Source organism: Bombina bombina, chromosome 10, assembly GCF_027579735.1.
Source record: "Bombina bombina isolate aBomBom1 chromosome 10, aBomBom1.pri, whole genome shotgun sequence".
NCBI classification, from domain to species: Eukaryota; Metazoa; Chordata; class Amphibia; order Anura; family Bombinatoridae; genus Bombina; species Bombina bombina.
The window spans coordinates 52,012,407-52,038,060 of NC_069508.1; the positions used below are offsets into that span (position 1 = coordinate 52,012,407).

General features: G+C 34.5%; 1 protein-coding gene across 1 annotated transcript in view; it reads right to left on the reverse strand.

Annotated features, from left to right (window-relative positions):
• Positions 1 to 25,654, reverse strand: part of DPYD (dihydropyrimidine dehydrogenase) — a 1,643,387-nt gene that overhangs the window by 868,908 nt on the left and 748,825 nt on the right. Inside the window, exon 10 of the mRNA XM_053694067.1 lies at positions 15,750 to 15,919. Within this exon, the coding sequence (XP_053550042.1) occupies positions 15,750 to 15,919 (170 nt within the window). The remainder of the gene's footprint in view (positions 1 to 15,749; positions 15,920 to 25,654) is intronic.

Sequence of the window (25,654 nt, forward strand, 5' to 3'; positions counted from 1 at the left end):
CCAAATGAAACTTGCATGATTCCGATAGAGCATATATTTTTAAGACTCTTAAATTCACTTCTATTTTCAAATGTGATTTTTTCTTTTGGTATCCTTTGTTGAAAAGGAATACACACATATTCTACACTAGTGGGAGCTAGCTGCTGATTGGTGCCTGCACTCATTTGTCTCTTGTGATTGGCTAACTAAATGTGTTCAGCTAGCTGCCAGTAGTGCAATGCTGTTCCTTCAGCAAAGGATAACACGATAATTAAGCAAATTTGATAATAGAAGTAAATTGGAAAGTTGTTTGAAATTGTATGTTCTATCCAAATCATAAAATATTTTTTTTCGGACTTCCTGTCCCTTTAAATATTTTCTTTGGTGGACAAAGCGGTCTTATTTAATTAATTCACTTGGGTCTATTTTCTTACACAAATAAAACATATATAGCACCATAGATTAGCATTTAATGGTTTAAATGACAAGCCCAATGTTTCTAGGCAACAGATATAACATTTTCACAACCTCTCATGACTCAAATTTTTTACATCTGCATTTATTAAAGTATTAAATTAAAAAGATACATGGAGTAAAAATAGAGTTTTATTTTCATGGAATGCAGAATTATAGCAAAAATGAAGAATATAATCTTTATTAAAAAAATCATAAAAAGATTCTTCTTTACATTAGCTTATAGACCAATATAAAACACTGTGAAAATATTGGTTATGAAAACCTTATCTTTATTATGCAGTCAATTCTTTTTTTATGTTTTATATGAATCAGGGTTTGGCTCAGACATTTATCTGTCAAAAATCTGTTCTGGTGCACAAGTTTCTTTTTGTTGTAGTTTTACTCTTTTTCCATCTGATCAGAAGATGATAAAAAAAAAAACACAAAAAATATATATATACTCATACACACACATACTGTACATACACACACACATATACATACATGCTGGCTGGTGGGGGGAGAGGATAGGAAAGAGGAGCCGCTCCCAGTACTGAGGCTGATACACCTTACGTCATTGCCGACATACACGCTGAAGAGCTACTCTGAGCATCGCAAAGGGAGCCACAGCGGTTGTTTCAAGCTCTGAATAGAGCGTTTCTTCACATCTCTAAAAAGTGAACTTTTATCTTCACTGAGCACACGAGGATTTGCTCAGCTCACCGGAAAAGAAAAAAAGTGTTACCAACGAACTCAAGATTCTGAGACTGATCTACAGCCAAGCGCTTTTCCAAGTTACAAGTGGGGACACTTTGAGAATCCAATTGCCTATACTTACCTCATTCGATTGAGGTTATATTTGTGAGTAAGGATTACCTTCCACAGTTTTTATGTATTTTACATGTTTTTGTAATAAACCCAATTGATTTGCACTATGAGAGGTGTCTCTGTACGCTTGTTTTTTTAGATATTCACAGTTGTACTACATCACCCAATCAGAACCTTGAGTGTTTCCCTGACGAGCAGCACTGAAACCATCTCTCTGCAAGCTTACCCCTGGAATACCAACAGAAGGATAAGACTTTTTTTGATATATTTTACTTTATTAATAATTAATTTTTATGCTTATGTTATATATATACCTAGAATTTCTTTATTGATATAGGTTTAACCATTACCTACATTATTGTTAACATTGTTTTACTATGTGGAAGTCCGCTACCAAATATTAGGATACCATCTTAAAAATATTTGACTAGATACATTGTGTTTAATTATTACCACTGCAACTAGTCTACACAAGTGTGCGCAACTCTTTATTTTGTAAAAGTGAGATCCACGTGTTGAGTCCACCTTTACAATTTAATTTATATATATATATATATATATATATATATATAAACAAACATATATATATATATATATATACACAGTATATATATATATATACACACACATATATATATATATATAAACAAACATATATATATATATATATATATATATATATATATATATATATATATATATATATACACAGTATATATATATACACACATATATATATATATATATATATATATATATATATATATATATATATATATATATATATATATATATACATATATATACATACATACATACATACATACATACGCATTTAACTTTGGAGAGATGTAAATAATAAACGTCACTATTTTTGGTGTATTCTTTGCATTCATTTGAAAACAAACAAACAAATGAATGTAGCTGGTTCATCAATGCTGTTACATTATTATGTAGCTATACAGCAATGTCTTTGTTAGTGGATTGATTCCTGTGCCAACCAATATGTAAGTTGTACTTTGTTCTTGATTCCTGATCACATTCAAATTTAGAAATTAATAAAAATTCTGCTACTGGTGGCTTAATGCAGTAGCACTAGCAACTACCTTAAAGGGACATAAACCCCAAACTTTTTCTTTCCTGATTTAGATGAAGCATAACATTTTAAGCAACTTTCCAATTTACTTACTTGTACCAATTATTGTTTATCCCGTTGTATTCTTTGTTGAAGGAACAGCAATTCACTATTGGGAGCTAGCTGAACATAATGGGTGAGCCAATGAAAAGCGGCATAAGATGTGCAGCCACCAATCAGCAGCTAGCTCTTAGTAGTGCATTTCTGCTCCTGAGCCTACCTGGGTATGCTTTTCAACAATGGATACAAGGAGAATGAGGCAAATTCGATAAAATAAGTAAATTGGAAAGTTGTTTAAAATGACATGCTCTGTATGAATCATAAACATTTATTTTTGATTTTACTGTCCCTTTAACTTTACATTTAAACTGATCTCCAGGTACTCTTCCCTGAATTTGTTTCCCATAGCATACGGCAGACAGATGTTTCCTTTACAAATTATAAACCACCCCATGGCCAGAAAATGGAAGAAATAAAATATATATAAATATAGTTTTGTGACAAACAATGCATTTAAATATAGGAAAAGTGCATAGAGGACAGCACCAAAGATGCAAAACTGTATTCACGCTCACTTCATAAAAGAACAATAGCCTAAAAATATTGTTCAGAACGTGTGTAGCAAATTTAAGGATGAAGGAGCACCTCTGAGTGAGGCTTAAAGGGACACTGAACCCAATTTTTTTCTTTTGTGATTCAGATTGAGCATGAAATTTTAAGCAACTTTCTAGTTTACTCCTATTATCAAATGTTCTTCATTCTCTTGGTATCTTTATTTGAAATGCAAGAATGTAAGTTTAGATGCCGGCCCATTTTTGGTGAACAACCTTGGTAGTCCTTGCTGATTGGTGGATAAATTCATCCACCAATCAAAACTGCTGTCCAGAGTTCTGAACCACGAAAAAAGCTTAGATGCCTTCTTATTCATAAAATGATAGCAAGAGAACGATGAAACTTTGATAATAGGAGTAAATTTGAAAGTTGCTTAAAATTGCATGCTCTATCTGAATCACAAAAGAAAATTTTTGGGTTCAGTGTCCCTTTAAGTATACTTTAAAGAATAAATTAATAAAAAATATAAGTATAAAGACAGCAAATCTAATACAGATAAACTAAATGCAGTACGGTTAAACTGCAATAGCTTAAAATGCGATTATATAGCAGTTAGATAAAGTATTGCAACAATAGTTACTGTAATGAACACATTAAATTGGACAATAGAAAAAGCAGCAATAAGGTCAAGGTGATAAAATTGACTAAAAGAAAAATAAAATAGCGAACACCGCTAATAGTGACTGTGCATATTATATATGTGAGGTGATGGTAATCTCCCTGTGTGTTCGTAAAGATAGAGAAAATGCTAATTACATGTGAAAATCAGATATTTAATAAGTTAAAACTGGCTTAAAGGGACAGTCTAGTCCAAAATAAACTTTCATGATTCAGATAGGGCATGTAATTTTAAACAATTTTCCAATTTACTTTTATCGCCAATTTTTCTTTCTTCTATTGGTATCCTTAGTTGAAAGCTTAACCTAGGAGGTTCATATGCTAATTTCTTAGACCTTGAAGGCTGCCTCTTAAGAATGCATTTTAACAGTTTTTTCACCACTAGAGGGTGTTAGTTCATGTGTTTCATATAGATAACACTGTGCTCATGCACATGAAGTTACCTGGGAGCCATCACTGATTGGCTAAACTGCAAGTCTGTCAAAAGAACTGAAATAAAGGGGCAGATTGCAGAGATTTAGATACAAGATAATCACTGAGGTAAAAAAATATATTAATATAACTGTGTTGGTTATGCAAAACTGGGGAATGGGTAATAAAGGGATTATCTATCTTTTAAAACAATAACAATTCTATTTTAGACTGTCCCTTTAAGCATACTTTATAGACGGAAAAAACATATACAAATAATACAGGCACAGCTAGAGTCGTGCAATGGGAAAGATGGGCCAATCTGAAAAAAATAAATAAAATAAAAAAATATGAGGCAAGAAAAAATGAGAACCAATAAAATAGTCAGGAATCCCACCAAAAAAGGGGGGATAGGGGAGTGAAATGGTGTCCCAAAAACAAGTGCTTGAGTGCAGAGTGAGTATGGTGTCCCAAAGTAAAATCCGAGTAAGGTGTACCCGGTATGGTGAGGTGGTGGGATCCAAAGTATATCACGGACAAAAATAGGTAAAGTAGTCCGTTAGGTAGATTGAGTGTAATACAAATATTGAAAAACAAAAAAAGAGAGAAAGCGATATAACCTGTGAAAAAAAAGAACAAAAAATACTGCACAGAGCGATCACAATAAAAAAGCAAAAATTAGAAATGTGCTCAACGTATTAAAACAAACTCGGGCTGGTATGTCATTCACAACCGATGTCTGCGCATTTCAGCCTACAACGCCTATTCAGCCTATTTATTTTTTCAGATTGGCCAATCTTTCCCATTGCACGACTGCCTGTATTATTTGTATATATTATTTCCGTCTATAAAGTAAGCTTAAAGGGACAGTCTACACCAGAATTTGTATTGTTTTAAAAACATAATTTATGTAAGAACTTACCTGATAAATTCATTTCTTTCATATTAGCAAGAGTCCATGAGCTAGTGACGTATGGGATATACATTCCTACCAGGAGGGGCAAAGTTTCCCAAACCTTAAAATGCCTATAAATACACCCCTCACCACACCCACAATTCAGTTTAACAAATAGCCAAGAAGTGGGGTGATAAGAAAAAAGTGCGAAAGCATATAAAATAAGGAATTGGAATAATTGTGCTTTATACCAAAAAATCAAAACCACCACAAAAAAGGGCGGGCCTCATGGACTCTTGCTAATATGAAAGAAATGAATTTATCAGGTAAGTTCTTACATAAATTATGTTTTCTTTCATGTAATTAGCAAGAGTCCATGAGCTAGTGACGTATGGGATAATGATTACCCAAGATGTGGATCTTTCCACACAAGAGTCACTAGAGAGGGAGGGATAAAATAAAGACAGCCAATTCCTGCTGAAAATAATCCACACCCAGAATAAAATTTTTAATGAAAAAACATAAGCAGAAGATTCAAACTGAAACCACTGCCTGAAGTACGTTTCTACCAAAAACTGCTTCAGAAGAAGAAAACACATCAAAAATGGTAGAATTTAGTAAAAGTATGCAAAGAGGACCAAGTTGCTGTTTTGCAAATCTGATCAACCGAAGCTTCATTCTTAAACGCCCAGGAAGTAGAAACTAACCTAGTAGAATGAGCTGTAATCCTTTGAGGCGGAGTGTTACCCGACTCAACATAGGCATGATGAAATAAAGATTTCAACCAAGATGCCAAAGAAATGGCAGAAGCTTTCTGGTCTTTTCTAGAACCGGAAAAGATGACAAATAGACTAGAAGTCTTTCGGAAAGACTTAATAGCTTCAACATAATATTACAAAGCTCTAACAGCATCCAAAGAATGCAATGATTTCTCCTTAGAATTCATAGGATTAGGACATAATGAAGGAACCACAATTTCTCTACTAATGTTGTTAGAATTCACAACCTTATGTAAAAAATTCAAAAGAAGTTCGCAGCACCGCCTTATCCTGATGCAAAATCAGAAAAGGAGACTCACAAAAAAGAGTAGATAATTCAGAGACTCTTCTGGCAGAAGAGATGGCCAAAAGAAACAAAACTTTCCAAGAAAGTAATATAATGACCAAAGAATGCATGGGTTCAAAAGGAGGAGCTTGAAGAGCCCCCAGAACCAAATTCAAACTCCAAGGAGGAGAAATTGACTTAATGACAGGTTTTATACGAACCAAAGCTTGTACAAAACAATGAATATCAGGAAGAATAGCAATCTTTCTGTGAAAAAGAACAGAAAGAGCAGAGATTTGTCTTTCAAGAAACTTGTGGACAAACCTTTATCTAAACCATCCTGAAGAAATATAAGTCTTCCAGACTCTATAATATATCTCTCTAGATACAGATTTACGAGCCTGTCACATAGTATCAATCACAGAGTCAGAGAAACCTCTTTGACCAAGAATCAAGCGTTCAAACTCCACACCTTAAAATTAAGGTTTTGAGATCCTGATGGAAAAAAGAACCTTGAGACAGAAAGACTGGTCTTAACGGAAGAGTCCACAGCTGGCAAGAGGCCATCCGGACAAGATCCGCATACCAAAACCTGTGAGGCCATGCTGGAGCTACCAGCAGGACAAACGAGCATTCCTTAGAATATTGGAGAATACCCTTGGAAGAAGAACTAGAGGTGGAAAGATATAGGCAGGATGACACTTGTAAGGAAGAGATAATGCATCCACTGCCTCCGCCCGAGGATCCCTGGATCCGGACAGATACCAGGGAAGTTTCTTGTTTAGATGAGAAGCCATCAGATCTATTTCTGGGAGTTCCCACATTTGAACAATCTGAGGAAATACCTCTGGGTGAAGACCATTTGCCCAGGTGCAACGTTTGGCGACTGAGATAATCCGCTTTCCAATTGTCCATACCTGGGATATGAACCGCAGAGATTAGACAGGAGCTGTATTCCGCCCAAACCAAAATTCGAGATACTTCTTTCATAGCCAGAGGACTGTGAGTCCCTCCTTGATGATTGATGTATGCCACAGTTGTGACATTGTCTATCTGAAAACAAATGAACAACTCTCTCTTCAGAAGAGGCCAAGACTGAAGAGCTCTGAAATTGCACGGAGTTCCAAAATATTGATCGGAAATCTCACCTCCTGAGATTCCCAAACCCCTTGTGCCGTCAGATACCCCCACACAGCTCCCCAACCTGTAAGACTTGCATCTGTTGAGATTATAGTCCAGGTCGGAAGAACAAAGAAGCCCCCTGAACTAAACGATGGTGATCTGTCCACCATGTCAGAGAGTGTCGTATAATCGGTTTAAAGATATTAAGTGAGATATCTTTGAGTAATCCCTGCACCATTGGTTCAGCATACAGAGCTGAAGAGGTCGCATGTGAAAACGAGCAAAGGAGATCGCATCTGATGCGGCAGTCCTAAGACCTAAAATTTCCATGCATAAGGCTACCAAAGGGAATGATTGTGACTGAAGGTTTTGACAAGCTGAAATCAATGTTAAGCTTCTCTTGTCTGACAAGGACAGAGTCATAGACACTGAATCTATTCTAGAAACCTAAAAAGGTTACCCTTGTCTGAGGAATCAATGAACTGATTGGTAAATTGATCCTCCAACCATGAACTTGAAGAAACAACTTAAGTCGATTCGTATGAGATTCTTCGAAAATGAGAAGACTGAGCAAGTACCCAGATATCGTCCAATAAGGAAATACCAAAACCCTGTTCTCTGATTACAGAAAGAAGGGCACCGAGAACCTTTGAAAAAAATTCTTGGAACTGAGGCTAGAGCCACAAAACTGGTAATGTTTGTCTAAAAAGAGAATCTCAGACACTAAAAGTGATCTGGATGAATCGGAATATGCAGATACACATCCTGTAAATCTATTGTAGACATATAATGCCCTTGCTAAACAAAAGGCAGGACAGTCCTACAGAAACTGAATGTTGGAATCCTTACATAACGATTCAATATTGATAGATCCGGAACTGGTCTGAAGGAATTGACCTTCTTTGGTACAATGAAAAGATAAAATAAAACCCCAGCCCCTGTTCCAGAACTGGAACTGGCATAATTACTCCAGCCAACTCTAGATCTGAAACACATTTCAGAAATGCTGAGCCTTTGCTGTGTTAACTGGGACACGGGAAAGAAAAAATCTCTTAGCAGGAGGCCTTAACTGAAGCCAATGCTGTACCTTTCTGAAACAATGTTCTAAAACCAGAAATTGAGAACGGAATTGATCAAAATTTCTTTGAAGAAAACGTAATCTGCCCCATACCAGCTGAGCTGGAATAAGGTCCGCACCTTCATGGGTACTTAGGAGCTGGCTATAGGTTTTCTATAAGGCTTGGATATATTCCAAACTGGAAATAGTTTCCAAACTGATACCACTCCTGAGGATGAAGGATCAGGCTTTTGTTCCTTATTGTGAGGAAAGGAACGAAAAATGAATATTAGACCTAAATTTACCTTAGATTTTTTATCCTATGGTAAAAAAAGTTCCCTTCCTTCCAGAAACAGTTGAAATAATAATTTATTACCCTGGAAAGAAAAAGAAAGCAAAGTTGACTTAGAAGACATATCAGCATTCCAAGTTTAATCCATAAAGCTTTTCTAGCTAAAATAGCTAGAGACATATACCTGACATCAACTCTAATGATATCAAAAGATGGTATCACCAATAAAATTATTAGCATGTTATAGAATAATAATAATGCTATAAAATTATGATCTGTTACTTGTTGCGCTAAAGCTTCTAACCAAAAAGTTGAAGCTGCAGCAACATCCGCTAAAAATATAGCAGGTCTAAGAAGATTACCTGAACATAAGTAAGCTTTTCTTAGAAAGGATTCAATTTTCCTATCTAAAGGATCCTTAAAATGAATTACTATCTACCGTAGGAATAGTAGCACATTTAGCAGGAGTAGAGACAGCCCCATAACCTTAGGGATTTTGTCCCAAAAAAACTCTAATCTGTCAGATGGCACAGGATATAATTGCTTAAACGTTTAGAAGGAGTAAAAGAATTACCCAAATTATTCCATTCCCTGGAAATTACTTCAGAAATAGCATCAGGGAGATTAAACACTTCTGGAATAACTACAGGAGATTTAAAAAACCTTAATTAAACGTTTAGATTTAGTATCAAGAGGACCAGAATCCTCTATTTCTAATGCAATTAATACTTCTTTAAATAAAGAACGAATAAATTCCATCTTGAACAAATACAAAGATTTATCAGCATCAACCTCTGAGACAGAAACCTCTGAACCAGAAGAACCATTATCAGTATCAGAATGATGATGTTCATTTAAAAATTCATCTGAAAAAGAGAAGTTTTAAAAGACTTTTATGTAAACTAGAAGGAGAAATAACAGACATAGCCTTCTTAATGGATTTAAAAAATAAAATCTCTTATGTTTATCAGGAACACTCTGAAAATTAGATGTTGACGGAACAGCAACAGGTAATGTAACAGTACTAAAGGAAATTTTATCTGCATTAATAAGTTTGTCATGACATGCAATACAAACAACAGCTGGAGAAACAGATACCAAAAATTATAGCAGATACACTTAGCTTGGTAGCTCCAGCACTAGACAGCGATTTTCCTGTAGTATCTTCTGACTCAGATGCAACGTGAGACATCTTGCAATATGTAAGAGAAAAAACAACATATAAAGCAAAATTGATCAAATTCCTTAAATGACAGTTTCAGGAATGGGAAAAAATGCCAAAAAACAAGCTTCTAGCAACCAGAAGCAATGAAAAAATAAGACTTAAATAATGTGGAGACAAAAGCGACGCCCTTATTTTTTAGCGCCAAATAAGACGCCCACATTATTTGGCGCCTAAATGCTTTTGGCGCCAAAAATGACGCCACATCCGGAACGGCGACATTTTTGGCGCAAAATAACGTCAAAAAATGACGCAACTTCCGGCGACACGTATGACGCCGGAAACGGAAAAGAATTTTTGCGCCAAAAAAGTCAGCGCCAAGAATGACGCAATAAAATGAAGCATTTTCAGCCCCCGCGAGCCTAACAGCCCACAGGAAAAAAAGAGTCAAATTTTTGAAGGTAAGAAAAAATGATTAATTCAAATGCATTATCCCAAATATGAAACTGACTGTCTGAAAAATAAGGAAAGTTGAACATTCTGAGTCAAGGCAAATAAATGTTTGAATACATATATTTAGAACTTTATAAACAAAGTGCCCAACCATAGCTTAGAGTGTCACAGAAAATAAGATTTACTTACCCCAGGACACTCATCTACATATTTGTAGAAAGCCAAACCAGTACTGAAACGAGAATCAGCAGAGGTAATGGTATATATAAGAGTATATCGTCGATCTGAAAAAGGAGGTAAGAGATGAATCTCTACGACCGATAACAGAGAACCTATGAAATAGACCCCGTAGAAGGAGATCACTGCATTCAAATAGGCAATACTCTCCTCACATCCCTCTGACATTCACTGCACGCTGAGAGGAAAACCGGGCTCCAACTTGCTGCGGAGCGCATATCAACGTAGAATCTAGCACAAACTTACTTCACCACCTCCATCGGAGGCAAAGTTTGTAAAACTGAATTGTGGGTGTGGTGAGGGGTGTATTTATAGGCATTTTAAGGTTTGGGAAACTTTGCCCCTCCTGGTAGGAATGTATATCCCATACGTCACTAGCTCATGGACTCTTGCTAATTACATGAAAGAAAGATAGATAATCCCTTTATTACCCATTCCCCAGTTTTGCATAACCAACACAGTTATAATAATATACTTTTAACCTCTGTGATTATCTTGTATCTAAGCCTCTGCAAACTGCCCCTTTATTTCAGTTCTTTTGACAGACTTGCAGTCTAGCCAATCAGTGCCTGCTCCCAGATAACTTCACGTGCACGACCACAGTGTTATCTATATGAAATACATGAACTAACACCCTCTAGTGGTGAAAAACTGTTAAAATGCATTCTGAAAAGAGGTGACCTTCAAGGTCTAAGAAATTAACATATGAACCTCTTAGGTTAAGCTTTCAACTAAGAATACCAAGAGAACAAAGCAAAATTGGTGATAAAAGTAAATTGGAAAATTGTTTAAAATTACATGTTCTATCTGAATCATGAAAGTTTATTTTGGCCTAGACTGTCCCTTTAAGCCAGATTTAACTTATTAAATATCTGATTTTCACATGTAATTAGCATTCACTCTATCTGTACGAACGCACAGGGAAATTACCATCACCTCACATCTATAATATGCACAGTCACTAGCTGTTCGCTATTTTATTTTTATTTTAGTAAATTTTATCACCTTGACCTTATTGCTGCATTTTCTATTGTCCAATTTAATGTGTTCATTACAGTAACTATTGTTGCAATACTTTATCTAACTGCTATATAATCACATTTTAAGCTATTGCAGTTTAACCGTACTGCATTTAGTTTATCTGTATTAGATTTGCTGTCTTTATACTTATCTTTTTATTAATTTATTCTTTAAAGTATACTTAAAGGGACACTGAACCCAAATTTTTTCTTTTGTAATTCAGAAAGAACATGCAATATTAAGTAACTTTCTAATTTACTCCTATTATCATTTTTTCTTCGTTCTCTTGCTATCATTATTTGAAAAATAAGGCATCTACGCTTTTTTTTGGTTTCAGTACTCTGGACAGCACTTTTTTATTGGTGGATGAATTTATCCACCAATCAGCAAGGACAACCCAGTTTGTTCACCAAAAATGGGCCGGCATCTAAACTTACATTCTTGCATTTCAAATAAAGATACCAAGAGAATGAAGAAAATTTGATAATAGGAGTAAATTAAAAAGTTGCTTAAAATTTCATGCTCAATCTGAATCACGAAAGAAAATTTTTGGGTACAGTGTCCCTTTAAGCCTCACTCAAAGGCGTTACTTCATTCTTACATTTGCTAAACAATTAATTTAAAGCAATTTTTTTGTCTGTGTCTAAAAAAGAAATAATATGATATTTTAATTCAGAAGAACCAAACATATTTTTAGTTAGATGCCCCTGTTCCCAAATTATAATTACAAGATTGCTACCAAAATAATTTTTCCAGCTAAACTTCCATTTATGACTCATGTGCTAAATAATGCTTTCTTACGGTTTTTATTCGTTTGCCACATTCTAAGCACTATACACATTCTGCAGGTCATACTATTGATTTATTGTTATTAAATATTTCCTGCTTTCATATGGAAAGAACAGCATATGATGATTATTTTGTCTGAAAAATAAAAGTAAATTGAAACAGTATTATTAGTGTAATTCCTACTGTTCTTCATGTTCTTAGGCTAATAGATACTTTAGGGACATGAAACCACATGTTTTTCCTTTCCTGATTTAGATAGATCATACAATTTTAAACAACTTGCAAATGACTTGTATTACATTTGCTTCATTCTTTTAGTATCCTTTGTTGAAGGAGCAGTTAAATAATACGCTACTGGGAACTAGTCAGTGACAACAGGCATATATGTGCAGTCACCACACAGAAGCTAGTTCCTAGCAATACATTGCAGCTTCTGAGCCTACCTAGGTATATGCTTTTCAACAAAGGATAACAAGAGAATGAAGTAAATTAGATCAAATAAGTAATTTAGTAAGTTAATTAAACTTTTATCGAATCATGAAATGGAAAAATAAATGTTGCCTTTACTGTCCCTTTTTCTTCTAATTTTTATTGGCTGACAAATACAAAAGCACAAAACAGGATGGATGTATCCACCAATAAGCAGTAGGAAGTAGGCAACTGATACTGTTGTATTTCATTATGCTATAAACAATGTTTCTTTCAGAATTTTCACCCCATCCCACAAAAATAAATAAATAAATGTCTAAGTACTTAATTCTAAGATCTTCAGGGCATAAGAAGAGTAGCTAGAAACCCAAAATGTTTATTTTATTATTCAGAGAGCGAAACAAAGAGAAAAAAAACAATTCACTTGTATTACAAAAGTTGTTTCCTTCTTATAGTATTCGTTATTTAAGAGCATACCTTGGTAGGTAGCGTGTCTGGAGCATTACATAGCAGCAAATACTGCTGCCATCAAGTGTTTTTGCAAATGAATTGCACTGCTAAAATTATTGCTGCCAAGTACTGGTGCCATATAATACTTAAAACAAATGCGCTCCTGAGCCTACCTACCTGCTTTTCAACTAGGAAAGTCAGAGGATGAAGTAAATTTAATAAAAGTAAATTGGAAATTAGTTTTTTAATTGTATGCTCTGTTTGAATCGTGAAATAAAAATATTTGGCTTTATATCCCTTTAAATAATTATTGTTAAAGTAGTAGCTAGTGATACTATTACAGGCCAACAGCGGCACAAAATTGTTATTTTATAAAATGTATTTTTTTTTTTAATGTGGTCAGGGTTCATAAGATCAAATGCAATGCATACATACTTAATTGCTGACACATGAACAGACAAGCATAATGATGGATCCCTATTAAAGGACCAGTAATTTCAGTAGATTTACAAAATTGACAAATGCAAGATAAAAAGACAGTGCAATAGCACTTAGTTTGAACTTCAAATCAATAGATTTTTTTTTTTCTGACAAATTTCAAAGTTATGTTTATTTCAACTCCTCCTGTATCATGTGACATCCATTAACCAATCACAATTGCAGATACGTATATTCTGTGCATTCTTGCACATGCTCAGTTGCTGGTGACTCAAAAAGTGTAAATATAAAAAGACTGTGCACATTTTTATAATGCAAGTCAATTGAAAAGTGGTTTCAAATGTTATGCTCTATCTGAATCATGAAAGTTTAATTTTAACTTGAATGTCCCTTTAAATAGTATAATTCTGTAAATGTAAGGGCTTTTCTGCCTGTAACATTAACAATTTGGTTTAAACAGCATTAGGAAATCTGCTATATTTTTGTTCACACATGCAATAATTCATATTTTTTATTAAAGGGACCACTTGTTTTATCATTCTTGGGGGAATGTGATTAATACAGAAACATGTGTATGTTTTTAAATTTTAGAATCCAATTTCTCATGTCTACTAAATACTGTAAATCAGTGTTTCTCAACCGTGGTACATAAGTACCCCCAACAGGCCAGGTTTTCATTATAGCTGGACCAGTGCAGAGGTGAAGTAATCATATGATTAGTAACCATGGTTACTAATCTGTTCTCATCCCTCAGTTGATTATTTCACCTGTGCACTGGTACAGCTATAATGAAAACCTGGCCGGTTGAGGTGCGTTTAAAAGCAATGCTGTAAATGATAGAAATAATTTTAGTTACAATGTCTCTTTAAAGTTTCATTAGGTTTTAATTGTTAATATGTTAATGGTTAATGTCTTTTTATAGTGCTAAAAATAGCAAAATATACCATTAGAATTTTAAGATAAAGCGACAGTCAAGTCCAAAAAAACTTTCATGATTTAAATAGGGCATGCGATTTTAAAAAACTTCCCAATTTACATTTATGAATAATTTTGCTTTGTTCTCTTGGTATTCTTAGTTGAAAGCTAAACCTAGAAGGTTCATATGCTAATTTCTTAGACCTTGAAGACTGACTCTAATCTGAATGCATTTTGACCACTAGAGGGCATTAGTTCATGTGTTTCATATAGATAACATTGAGCTCATGCACGTGAAGTGACCAAGGAGTCAGCACTGATTGGCTAAAATGCAAGTCTGTCAAAAGAACTGAAATAAGGGGGCAGTCAGCCGAGGCTTAGATACAAGGTAATCACAGATGTAACACATTTATTGGTGTGTTGGTTATGCAAAACTGGGAAAATGGGTAATAAAGGGATTATCTATCTTTTTAGACAACAAAAATTCTGGTGTTGACGGTCCCTTTAAAGGAACATAAAAACAAATATTTGTTTCTTTGTGATTCAGACAGAGCATACGATAAAAAAAAAAACAACCATAACATTTGCGTAATTCTCGTAATATTCTTTGCTGAAGGGATATCTAGATAGGTATCATGCACATGTCTGAAGCACTACATGACAGGAAGTAGTTCTGCCATCTAATGCTCTTGGTAATGTATAATACTTTTGAAAAACTGTTGCCATTTAGTGCTGCAGATATGCGCACGCTCCTAAGCTTGCTTCCCTGTTTTGCAACAAAGGATCCAAGAAAATGAAGAAAATTTTACAGAATTAAAAGGACAGTCTAGTGAAAATTAAAATTTCATGATTCAGACAGGGCATTTAATTTTAAAGAAGTTTAAAATGTACTTTTAGCATAAAATTTGGTTTGTTCTCTTGGTATTCTTAGTTAAAAGATAAACCTAGGTAGGCTCATATGCTAATTTCTAAGCCCTTGAAGCCCGCCTCTTATCTAAATGTATTTGACTTTTTCACAGCTATAGGGTGTATTTTTCATGTGTGCCATATAGATAACATTGCGCTCACGCCCATGGAGTTACTCCTGAGTGGGCACGGATTGGCTAAAATGCAAGTCTGTCAAAAGAACTGAAATAAGGGGGCAGTCTGCAGACAGAGGCTTAGATACAAGGTAATCACAGAAGTAAAAAGTATATTAATATAACCGTGTTGGTTATGCAAAATTGGAGAATGGGTAATAAAGGGATTATCTACCTTTTTAAAGAATACAAATTCTGGAGTAGACTGTCCCTTTAAATTGAAAAGTTGTTTAAAATGAGTTGCTTTATCTGAATCATGAATGAAATATGTTGAGCTTTAAGTCTTTTTAACATGCATCAATATGGCTTTTATAAAAATTAAAATTACCTCTTCTGGAACTGCTCGGATATTTGTGAATCCCTTCCGAAAGACTACAAATACCCTACGGGCACCACAACGCAGGGCAGATGTTGCACAGTCAAATGCCGTATCCCCTGCTCCAAGCACAATAACTGCACCCCTTATAGATGGCAGTGTAGTCCGACAGGCGCACATTCCTAGATGATGAAGAGGAAAAAAAAAATATCAAGCAGAGAAACCATTTTGCATGTCAACTGCAAAAGATACATGTACTTAAGTTACTGTAAAATTGTATCTTGCAAATCCCAAGCACAGAGTGTCACTATCACATTATTCTGCCTCAATGAAAGACAGTTCTATTCCCATATTTTAAAATGTGCTCATGTATGTAATTTCATAGACACTTCTCTAAGAACTACATTCCATCTGCTTTTATTCTCAAAGGGTTTCAAAATTCCAACATTGCGCTTTCAATTTTTCTTTCACTACCAAACAATAGTTGATAATAATGATACATTTAAATAACCAATTTTTTTTAGTTAAATATACATTTGCTACTAATCTACCAAAGAATAAAAGTTTTACAAAAAAAAAATAGATTAACCATTTCTTTGCTGAAACATTTCACATTAACGTGCTGAAGTAATTTTTTTTTTAGACTTTGGCTTCATTGTATTTAAAAATTGTGCTTACGCGAGTGTGATATTTGCGCTGGTATTATAAGTGAGGCGCAATGCGAATGCGACCTTTGTTCGCATTGCATGGAAGCTTTGCGCTTACAAAAGTGCGCTTCCATAGGCTCCAATGGGAGCCTCGTTCTGATCCCGATAGTCACGGGAAAGAGAACCTAGTGCAGCAATGGGCAGCAAAGTGTAAATATATATGTACAGTATATACACATATTAACAGATACATTTAAATGTATACAATCATATATATATATTATGAGTAATTACACAGTCCCCATAGACTGCAATAAAAAAGCACTTTTCAGTGCCATTTTATTTTCTATCGCACCACATCCACAAACTTTAAGCCCTTAAACACCAGCATTATTGTTGTTTTAAAAAAAAAAAGATCATCTCTTAATTACCCATTCCCCAGTTTTGCATAACCAACACAGTTATTATAATACACGTTTAACCTCTGTGATTATTTTATATCTAAGCCTCTGCAGACTGCCCCCTTACTTCAGTTGTTTTGACAGACTTGCATTTTAGCCAATCAGTGCTCACTCCACGGGAAATTCACGTGCATGAGCTCAATGTTATCTATATGAAACACATGAACTAATGCTAGTACTAATGCTAGTAGTGAAAAACTGTCAAAATACATTTAGATAAGAGGCGGCCTTCAATTCTCCTAGATATTTTAAACAAACACTTCTGTTGTTCCAATGTAGGCATTCATTAATATTTCCAAACCCAAATATATGATTCCACACCCATGAAAAAAAAAAAAAAAAAATTAGAAGATAAAATGGATTTTTTTTGGTATTTTCTCATTGTCTTGTATTTTATATTTTACATTTAGATAAGAGGCAGCTTTCAAGGTCTAAGAAATTAGCATATGAACCTCCTAGGTTTAGCGTTCAACTAAGAATACCAAGAGAACAAAGCAAAATTGGTGATAAAAGTAAATTTGAAAGTTGTTTAAAATGACCTGCCCTATCTGAATCTTGAAAGTTTTTTTGGACTTGACTGTCCCTTTAAAACGGCTTTGTGCAGTTATATTAAAAAAAACATTAAGATGCTAATTTTAATTTTCGGAGCACTAATTGATATTGTGAGCTTGCAGCAGCATTAACCAGACACTTGTGATGGCTGGTTATTTATCATGCGCCCGTAAACTGGCAAATATGCCAGGTTAGGGGCGCACAATATTTTAGCACCCCACTTGTAAGAATTTTCACCAGAGCAAGCAGTTTTAGAAAACAATTAGAATTTGCATAAGTAATTAAAAATGTAAAACGGACAAAGTATGGAATGCATGCATTATTATTTTATATAACAATTCTCCTAGATATTTAAAAAAAAAACACTTCTGTCGTTCCAATGTAGGCATTCATTAATATTTCCAAACCCAAATATATGATTCCACACCCATGAAAAAAAATTTAAATAATTGAAAATTAGAAGATAAAATGTAATTTTTTTGGTATTTTCTCATTGTCTTGTATTTTATAGCTGGCAGATACAAGTTATAAAATAAACTTATTTCATGCTCACTACTTTGATTGTCATGTGTGCACAAAATAGTTAAATAGTGGACATTTTTTTAATATGTCGTGCTCACAATATATTTATTACCTATATCAAGAGCACAGTGAATTACAGCGTGGTAACAATTTTCCGTTTTTTCCCCAACGTAACAATAGTGAAGCTCCATACGTTAATGTTAAAAAAAGAGCAAACTCCCTAGACAAAAAGGATGATCTTCCTGTAGTTATTCTCAAGTAATCAATGACTTCAGACTAGTCATTAGAAGCCATACTGAAGTATGCCCACTGGCCAAAATATTTATTCAAATATAAATATAAAGTGGGCATCTGCCATCTCTTCCAAATACAGTTTAGTTTCCTGCACTGTAATGATAATCAGAGGCTCAGAGCATGTAAGTCTCCCCACAGGGTCATAGAAAGTACTTGGGACAAATGGGACTGGAGTTTGTAGTAAAGATAGTGCCCAGACCCAGTCTGGTACTGTAATAAAAATGTCCTCTGGACTGGAGTCTCTGTTTGTATTTAGTGCAGCTAACCTTATTATTTCAAGCATTTTGTCCTATCCATTAAGGAAAGTGTTATTTGATTTGATATCATCATTATAGTGATCAATTTATGTGCCAGATATCTTTGTTTGCAACGCATCACCTGCAAGGGGTATTTTTTGTTATAAAGCTGACTCGCTATATCATTATGCAAGGAGAAATTGCTGTTGAACGCTCATCAAACTAAGAATTAAAAAACTATTTCTCCTTGCATAATGATATAGTGAGTCGGCTTTATTAAAAAAAAAAAAAAAATACCCCTTACAGGTGATACATTGCAAAGTTGCAAACAAAGATATCCGGCACATAAATTGATCACTATAATAATTATATAAAATCAAATAACATCTAAGTACTTTCCTACATGGATAGAACAAAATGTTTGAAATAATAAGGTTATTAAGCCATAGTAATGATTGAGATCAGTCATTTTCAAGTGATGTGTTTTACCTATGTTGTGAATGTGAATGTGCCATATAGTTTTCTAATTTTCAGAATTTCTGCTGCCAGGGCTTAGATCCCATCTGTCCTAGTGATAGAGAATACAATTTTTAACAGCATTCCCATTTACTTGTATTATCTAGCTTGCTTCATTCTTTAGATATCCTTTTTTGAAGAAATATCAATGCACAAAAATGAGACAGACAATCACACAAGGCATCTATGTGATTGTGTAGCCACCAATTAGCAGCTACTGAGTCTAATTAAATATGCTTTTCAACAAAGGATATCAAGAGAATTAAGCAAATTAGATAACAGGAATACATTGGAAAGTTGTTTAAGATTGCATGCAGCTAATATAGTTGTAAATTTAAAATACCTCTATTGGTTTAATATATGTGCTACTCGGGCATATCCTGGCCAGTGCCTCACCATACTCTGACTTCACCGCACGTCACTGATATATATATATATATATATATATACACACACATATACTGTATATACATATATACATACAGTAACAAGGGAGAGCACTCTCACTCAGTACATCAACTGCCAGGGTTATAGTACAATTAAATACAGCTGAAGACAAAACCTTGAAAAAATCCAAAATCCTTTACTGTGAAAGTAGTGACGTTTTGGGGACAAAGTCTGAGGAAGGGGATACTTTGTCCCCAAAATGTCACTACTTTCACAGTAAAGATTTTTCAAGAAAAGACCAGAGTGTGCAAGTTTTGTGTTTATATATATATATATATATATATTTTTTTTTTTATTATTTTTTTTTTACATAACTTAGCAGCACAAACATTATCTGAATAAATATATGTTCAATAACTTAAAATTTCAGCCTTGTAAAAAAAAAATATACTAAGAGCTTTTGATTCTGACCTTTAAATATTTATCTTGGATCTTTGGCTCAAACCTAAATGCTGGTTGCTTAGAGAGATATGCAAATCATTTTAAGATAAAAGATATTTGCTTTAAATCGCAAAATAATGGATTTAAATAAAAATAATAAAATTATAATTTCTAATTGTGCTTAATGTACTGGTACAGTAGCAAATATTTCAAATTACAGCTAAAGAACAAAAATAAAAAATAATATACTGTTATATACTAATGTATTCAGTCTAATTAAGTATCTCCTGTGCTAGATAAAGTAATTAACTTTTTAATTAAACTGAGCTTGAATTAAATCAAGAACATACTCCACCGAAATATGCAAATTCTACATTGCTAAATTTGGACTGTTTTAGCTACTAAAATTAGATATGTAAAACTAGGTTTGAAATTAAAATTATTTAATAACTGTAGTACTGCTAGTTAAAGCAATATTAACAGCATAGGCTTAAAGCTACATAAAAAACACTAAAAGAAAATGCTAAAATATGCTAGAGAATCTTATTATTTAAATATTGCTTGCATATAACTATATTATAAATGCCTACAATAGGATTAAACACATAGTTAAAGCCAGCTTCAAAGCAACAATGCCATACTGTGAGATAGCTAAACACATCTGGTAAGCCAATGACACAAGACAAATATGTGTAGCAACCAACCATTTGCTAACTCCCAATTGTGCATTGCTGCTGCTGAGCATATGTAAATATGGCTTTCAGCAAAGGATACAAAGAAGACAAAAACAATGATAAGTTTAAAATGAATGTTTCTTTAAAGCCAACTTTCAAATGACATACAGTACCTCCCAAATATGGTGTTAATTATTAGGTGCTCAGGAGGTTGAGGGGGCTATTGATGTTTTATGGTCGGGACCATGTCAGGAGGTGAGGGTCACAGGTGGTAGTGGGCTGGATCGTGGGCATGTCTGTTGAATTGTGGGTGTGTCTGGGCGGTCTATGGGCTGGGCTAGGGGAAATTCAGCAAATAGGGACATATGGCTGTCTTAGAGGGAGAACAGGACAGAGCTCAGAAATAGGAACTGTCCTTCTTAAACAGGGACAGCTGGGAGGTCTGACATTGTTGGTAAAATTAAATCTGGTGTTCTTGATAGTATTAATTAATTATGACTAGAGTGTCTTGCTTTGGGATTTATTTTTCAAAACCCATATAAACCTAATCATTTCAGTGCTAAAACATTTCATAGCCCTGTGTTAGAACTGTTGTAGTTGTTTGACACTCATTGCATTAGCACATTTTACAAGAAACCACCAAAAATTATCATCTGTGTTATGTGTTTTATGGGGGAATACTGTCCTCCTTACTCTAAAATGGAGCAACATTCAGGGGAATTAAAATCTAAAAAAATGGACATTCAATTGTCTTTTTGTTCACTGCAGTTTGTACTCTAGGTGGGTAGAAAAAACAGGGGGGTGCAGATGCCCCCCCCTTGTGGGCGCCTGTGTATATGTGAGTCAGAATATATATATATGTGTATGTTTGTTATGTATGTGTTGTATTTAGGGGAAATGGGGCCATATGGAGTCATTTTTTGATGGCAAACATCTACTAATTACATTTTTATGACACTTAAAGGGACATTAAACCCCAAAAAATTATTTCAATATTCAGATAGAGAATACAATTTAAAAAAAAGTTTCCAACTTACTTCTAGTATCAAATTTGTTTCGTTCTCCTGTTATTCTTTGTTGAAGGGATACCTAGGTAGGTAGCGTGCACATGCCTGAAGCACTACATGACAGGAAATAGTGCTGCCATCTAGTGTTCTTGCTAATGTATAACATTGTTGCAAAACTGCTGCCATATAGTGCTGCAGACATGTGCACACTCTTGAGCTTAAATCCCAGCTTTTCAACAAATGATAACAAGAAAACGAAGACAATTTGATAACAGAAGTAAATTGGAAAGTTGTTTAAAATTGTATGTTTTATCAGAATCCTGAAAGAAACATTTTGGGTTTTATGTCCCATTAATTTTGGAAAGAATGAGCTCCCTTATTTTCAGACTGGAGTCTAAATCCTTTGTGTTATGTGTTTTATGGGGGGGAGGAGATGTTAAAGTGCATCAAACACAGGGCCCCATTTTTTTTAATGGCTGGACAGACGAGGTTTACTACTGCAAACTTGTCCGCCTGGCCTCGCTGCAAGCAGGCAGTATATGGTGCCCACGTTTAACAATGTACAAGCCACTGCTTGTGCAATGCCATCCCTGCTAACCTGCAGCCAATCACGCGCCAACAGGGACTGTCAATCATACCAATCGGACTCAAATGATTTTACTCTACCACATTTTAGGTGGCAGTCCCTAACTAGCATTTTAGGCTCATTCACAAGTCTGCTTTTGAAGCTTGATAAATGGGACTCATAGTGTCATCAAACACTGCGTGGGTGGTTCATTGGGGAAAATGAGCACCATTACCACAGTGATCGCCGATAAAATGAGAGGGAGTATAACCGCATACTATATTTAAAAGAGGGGAGCTCCCTCTTTCCCACGAGGGGTCTCAATTTTCTAATAAAATGAGAGATTTAGGTTACTCTATAAATGCCTCAACCAATCACTAGAAATTGCCTGGTTTCTAGTGGGGCAGGTGATCACTAATTACAAAGGTGGTCAGGTTGCATCCTAGGGGGGACAGATGATGCAAATTCACATGAAGCGTTACTTGTTCCTTTAGCACAAACAGAGGGCAGAAAGGATCTCCCTTAGAACCCCCTATCCCAAACAGCTACTACAAGATTTTTGCCATTTTATGGCAATCTCCTGCATTTTACAGGGACATGTAATTTATTTTAAAATATTGATTACTCCCTTTAAATACTGGGTGTACATTATCTGTGGGCTTGGATTTGGGCTTTTACATTCCGCCAAAGACTCACTAAACAATGGAATCCCTGCAATTTACATAGCACATGATAGACAGGAAAAATAATATTTTTAAAACTATGTATTCCTTGATTTATTATTTTGAATATAAAAGACACTTTAATAAATATACAGTTTGTCATAAATAGACATGACTTCCTAAAGGATTACACATTGTGCAGAGAGTTTAGCCCTATACCCAAGTATTGAAATATCCTCAGTGGGTGTTCAGTGGAGAGAATTCCAAGACATTTGTGTTTTTTGCTATAGAATAACATGTCAGTCATATCTAAACATGTTTATACAACTTAACATCTATTTACTGCAGATGTTTTGATAGCCAAACTCCACTCATTACTTGCCTTCTTCAGAAAAGCCAATACAAACTTATCTAAACTGCTCTTATCTGCCGTCAATATCTATGTTTCTATGTTACAGACAACAAGGCAAGTCATAGTCCTTAATATAGAATAAAATGCAGTTTTGCAGTTGCTATTTTTTTTTAAAGCCAATGGGGGAAAGAGATGTAGCAGGCTTAGTCTTGAAGAGATCAGAAGCATGCATTTTACAAGTCTGAAAATTAGAAAAGCTACAATTTTCAGAGCTTAAATATATGAAAAGGGGAAAAAATAAAGAAAGAAAGTGCACTGTAAAGTTGTTTTATTATGTATAACTAAAATTTTAAAATCTGTTTACTGTCCCTTTAAAGATCTGTCTGGCATCTATGTATTTTAATAGCATCATCATTGTGCAAACATGGCTGGTGACAATGGTTTGCTTGCTAGCCAAACCTGTTCAGTCTCTGTAAAGACACAGTTAAGGGTTTTGAGAAGTTATTTCCAATCTAATGTCTCTGGGACACAATAGAGACCCTGCAGTAATTTGTATTTTTTCCCTTCAGCAGGTTATTTTTTTAAGCATGTCACTCCCCCTAGACTCCTTATATGCAGGACATGGTTTCATGATGAAGCATTTGACTGATGCCATTTCACTCCTCTTGATTGACACCAGCAAAATCCTTACCTCTAGTGGAGTTGGCACATGCGCGGGAGCGTTAAATACCACTCCACTTGTAATCTGGCCCTTAGAGGGGTGGGTAGCCCCAAAAAATAGTTTTTGAAAGGACACTTAAAGGGACATTAAACACTAAATAAATGCTAGATAGAATGATGCATTCAAAGAAAAGATTAGTCTAAGAATAACATGTAGATGTATTTTTTAAAGTTTCATTAGTTATTTAAATATTGACAAAATAAGTTTTAATGTATATAAAGCAATGGGAGCTGCCATGTTGTAACATAGGTTACCTTCTCTGCTGTGGCCAATTAGGGACAGTTATAAATAGGTCTCTAGAGTGTGCAGCCAATGGCTGGGTTGAATCTAACCGTGTTCTGCACTTCCACTTCTAACAGGAACTGAAACGATTTCAGAATGGAATTACAGGAAATGGAAACAAAATATATATTGCAAGTATATTGCAGGGTTATTTTTATATATACAATTTATCATTTTATAGTACCATCTCAAAGTGTTTAATGTCCCTTTAAGTCTAAATTAAATTTCAATGATTCAGATAGAGCAGCAGTTTTAATAAGGCTTTCCAATTTACATTTATTATCAAACCGTGCACAGTATTTTTATGTGCATGCTTCTTAGCAACCAGCCCCTATTGGGCAAGTGAGTATGTGCAAGAGTTCACGGTAGATACAAACATGTGTCTGTGATTGGGTGATTGCATTTGAATTAAAATTTCAAAGTGAGCGTTATTGCATTATCTATTTATTAGATATTTTTTGAATGTACAATGGTTCTTTATTCTTTAGAATGAGGGTGTATGAACTTTTTTACCCTTAACCAGCCATTTTTGTTCGCATTAGAAAATAACATTTGCCTTTAATATATTTTGAAAATGTATTTCAATAGGTAAATCTACAGGTCTTTGTTTAGAGCCGTAACTGCAAACCATATACTTAGCCTTGAAGTTCTTTTTATATTTAAAGAACATTGATAGTGTTTGCGAAAAAAAAAAACAGTTATGTTCAATAGAATACAAGATCTCTTTGCATTAAATATTAATAGCTATACAAGTAGCAGCAATGGAAGCCTTGATATAAAGTTATAAACATCAAACAGTTTTCTAAGAAGTGTTGTAATCTCCCATCCATTCATTCCTTGAAAGATGAATGGTTTTTATAATATTAATGTGATGTATGTTTTCACAAATGGGTTGATTTCTCACACTTCCATCATTATTTTATAAATTAGAAACATCGGTTTCAGGGAGTGATAAGTTGCGTTTGCATGACAACGTATTCTGCCTCGATTAAATTTAATATAGCTGAATTGATGATGAATGTTCTTTAAAACTTTGGGTACGCATGCTTCCCCCCCCTCCATAAAAAAAATGTTTCTCTGACTTAATAAAAATAAGATTATTTATATATATACATACACACACATATAATATATATATATATATATATATATATACACATATATACACATATATATACAAGTGCGCACGTGCACGAAACGCGTCTGCGTGGGGATCTGTTCAGTGACCTGTAGGAACAGTTTATGCTGGTTCTTTTATGTTTTCCTCGGAACAATATTGTTCATGTTTGGAACTTTTTAATTGTGAATAAAAATTGGATGTTTTATATATACACACTTGCTTTGGAATCTACTGTGTCCAGGATCTTGTGCGCTACTACTCTGAGAATCATTTATTGCTTTGTAAGCTGTTTGGGGCATGTGTGGCAGTCCCGCCCGTAGTTGCAGCCTTATCACTGGACCTTTACCTGGGGATTTGTCCTTACCCACTCTCCATTGCGCTGTAAGTGTCTGTGCATATACCCAGGTGAGCGCTGTAGTCAGCGATTTTGTTATTACACATACATATATATATATATATATACAGTCTGTGTATATAT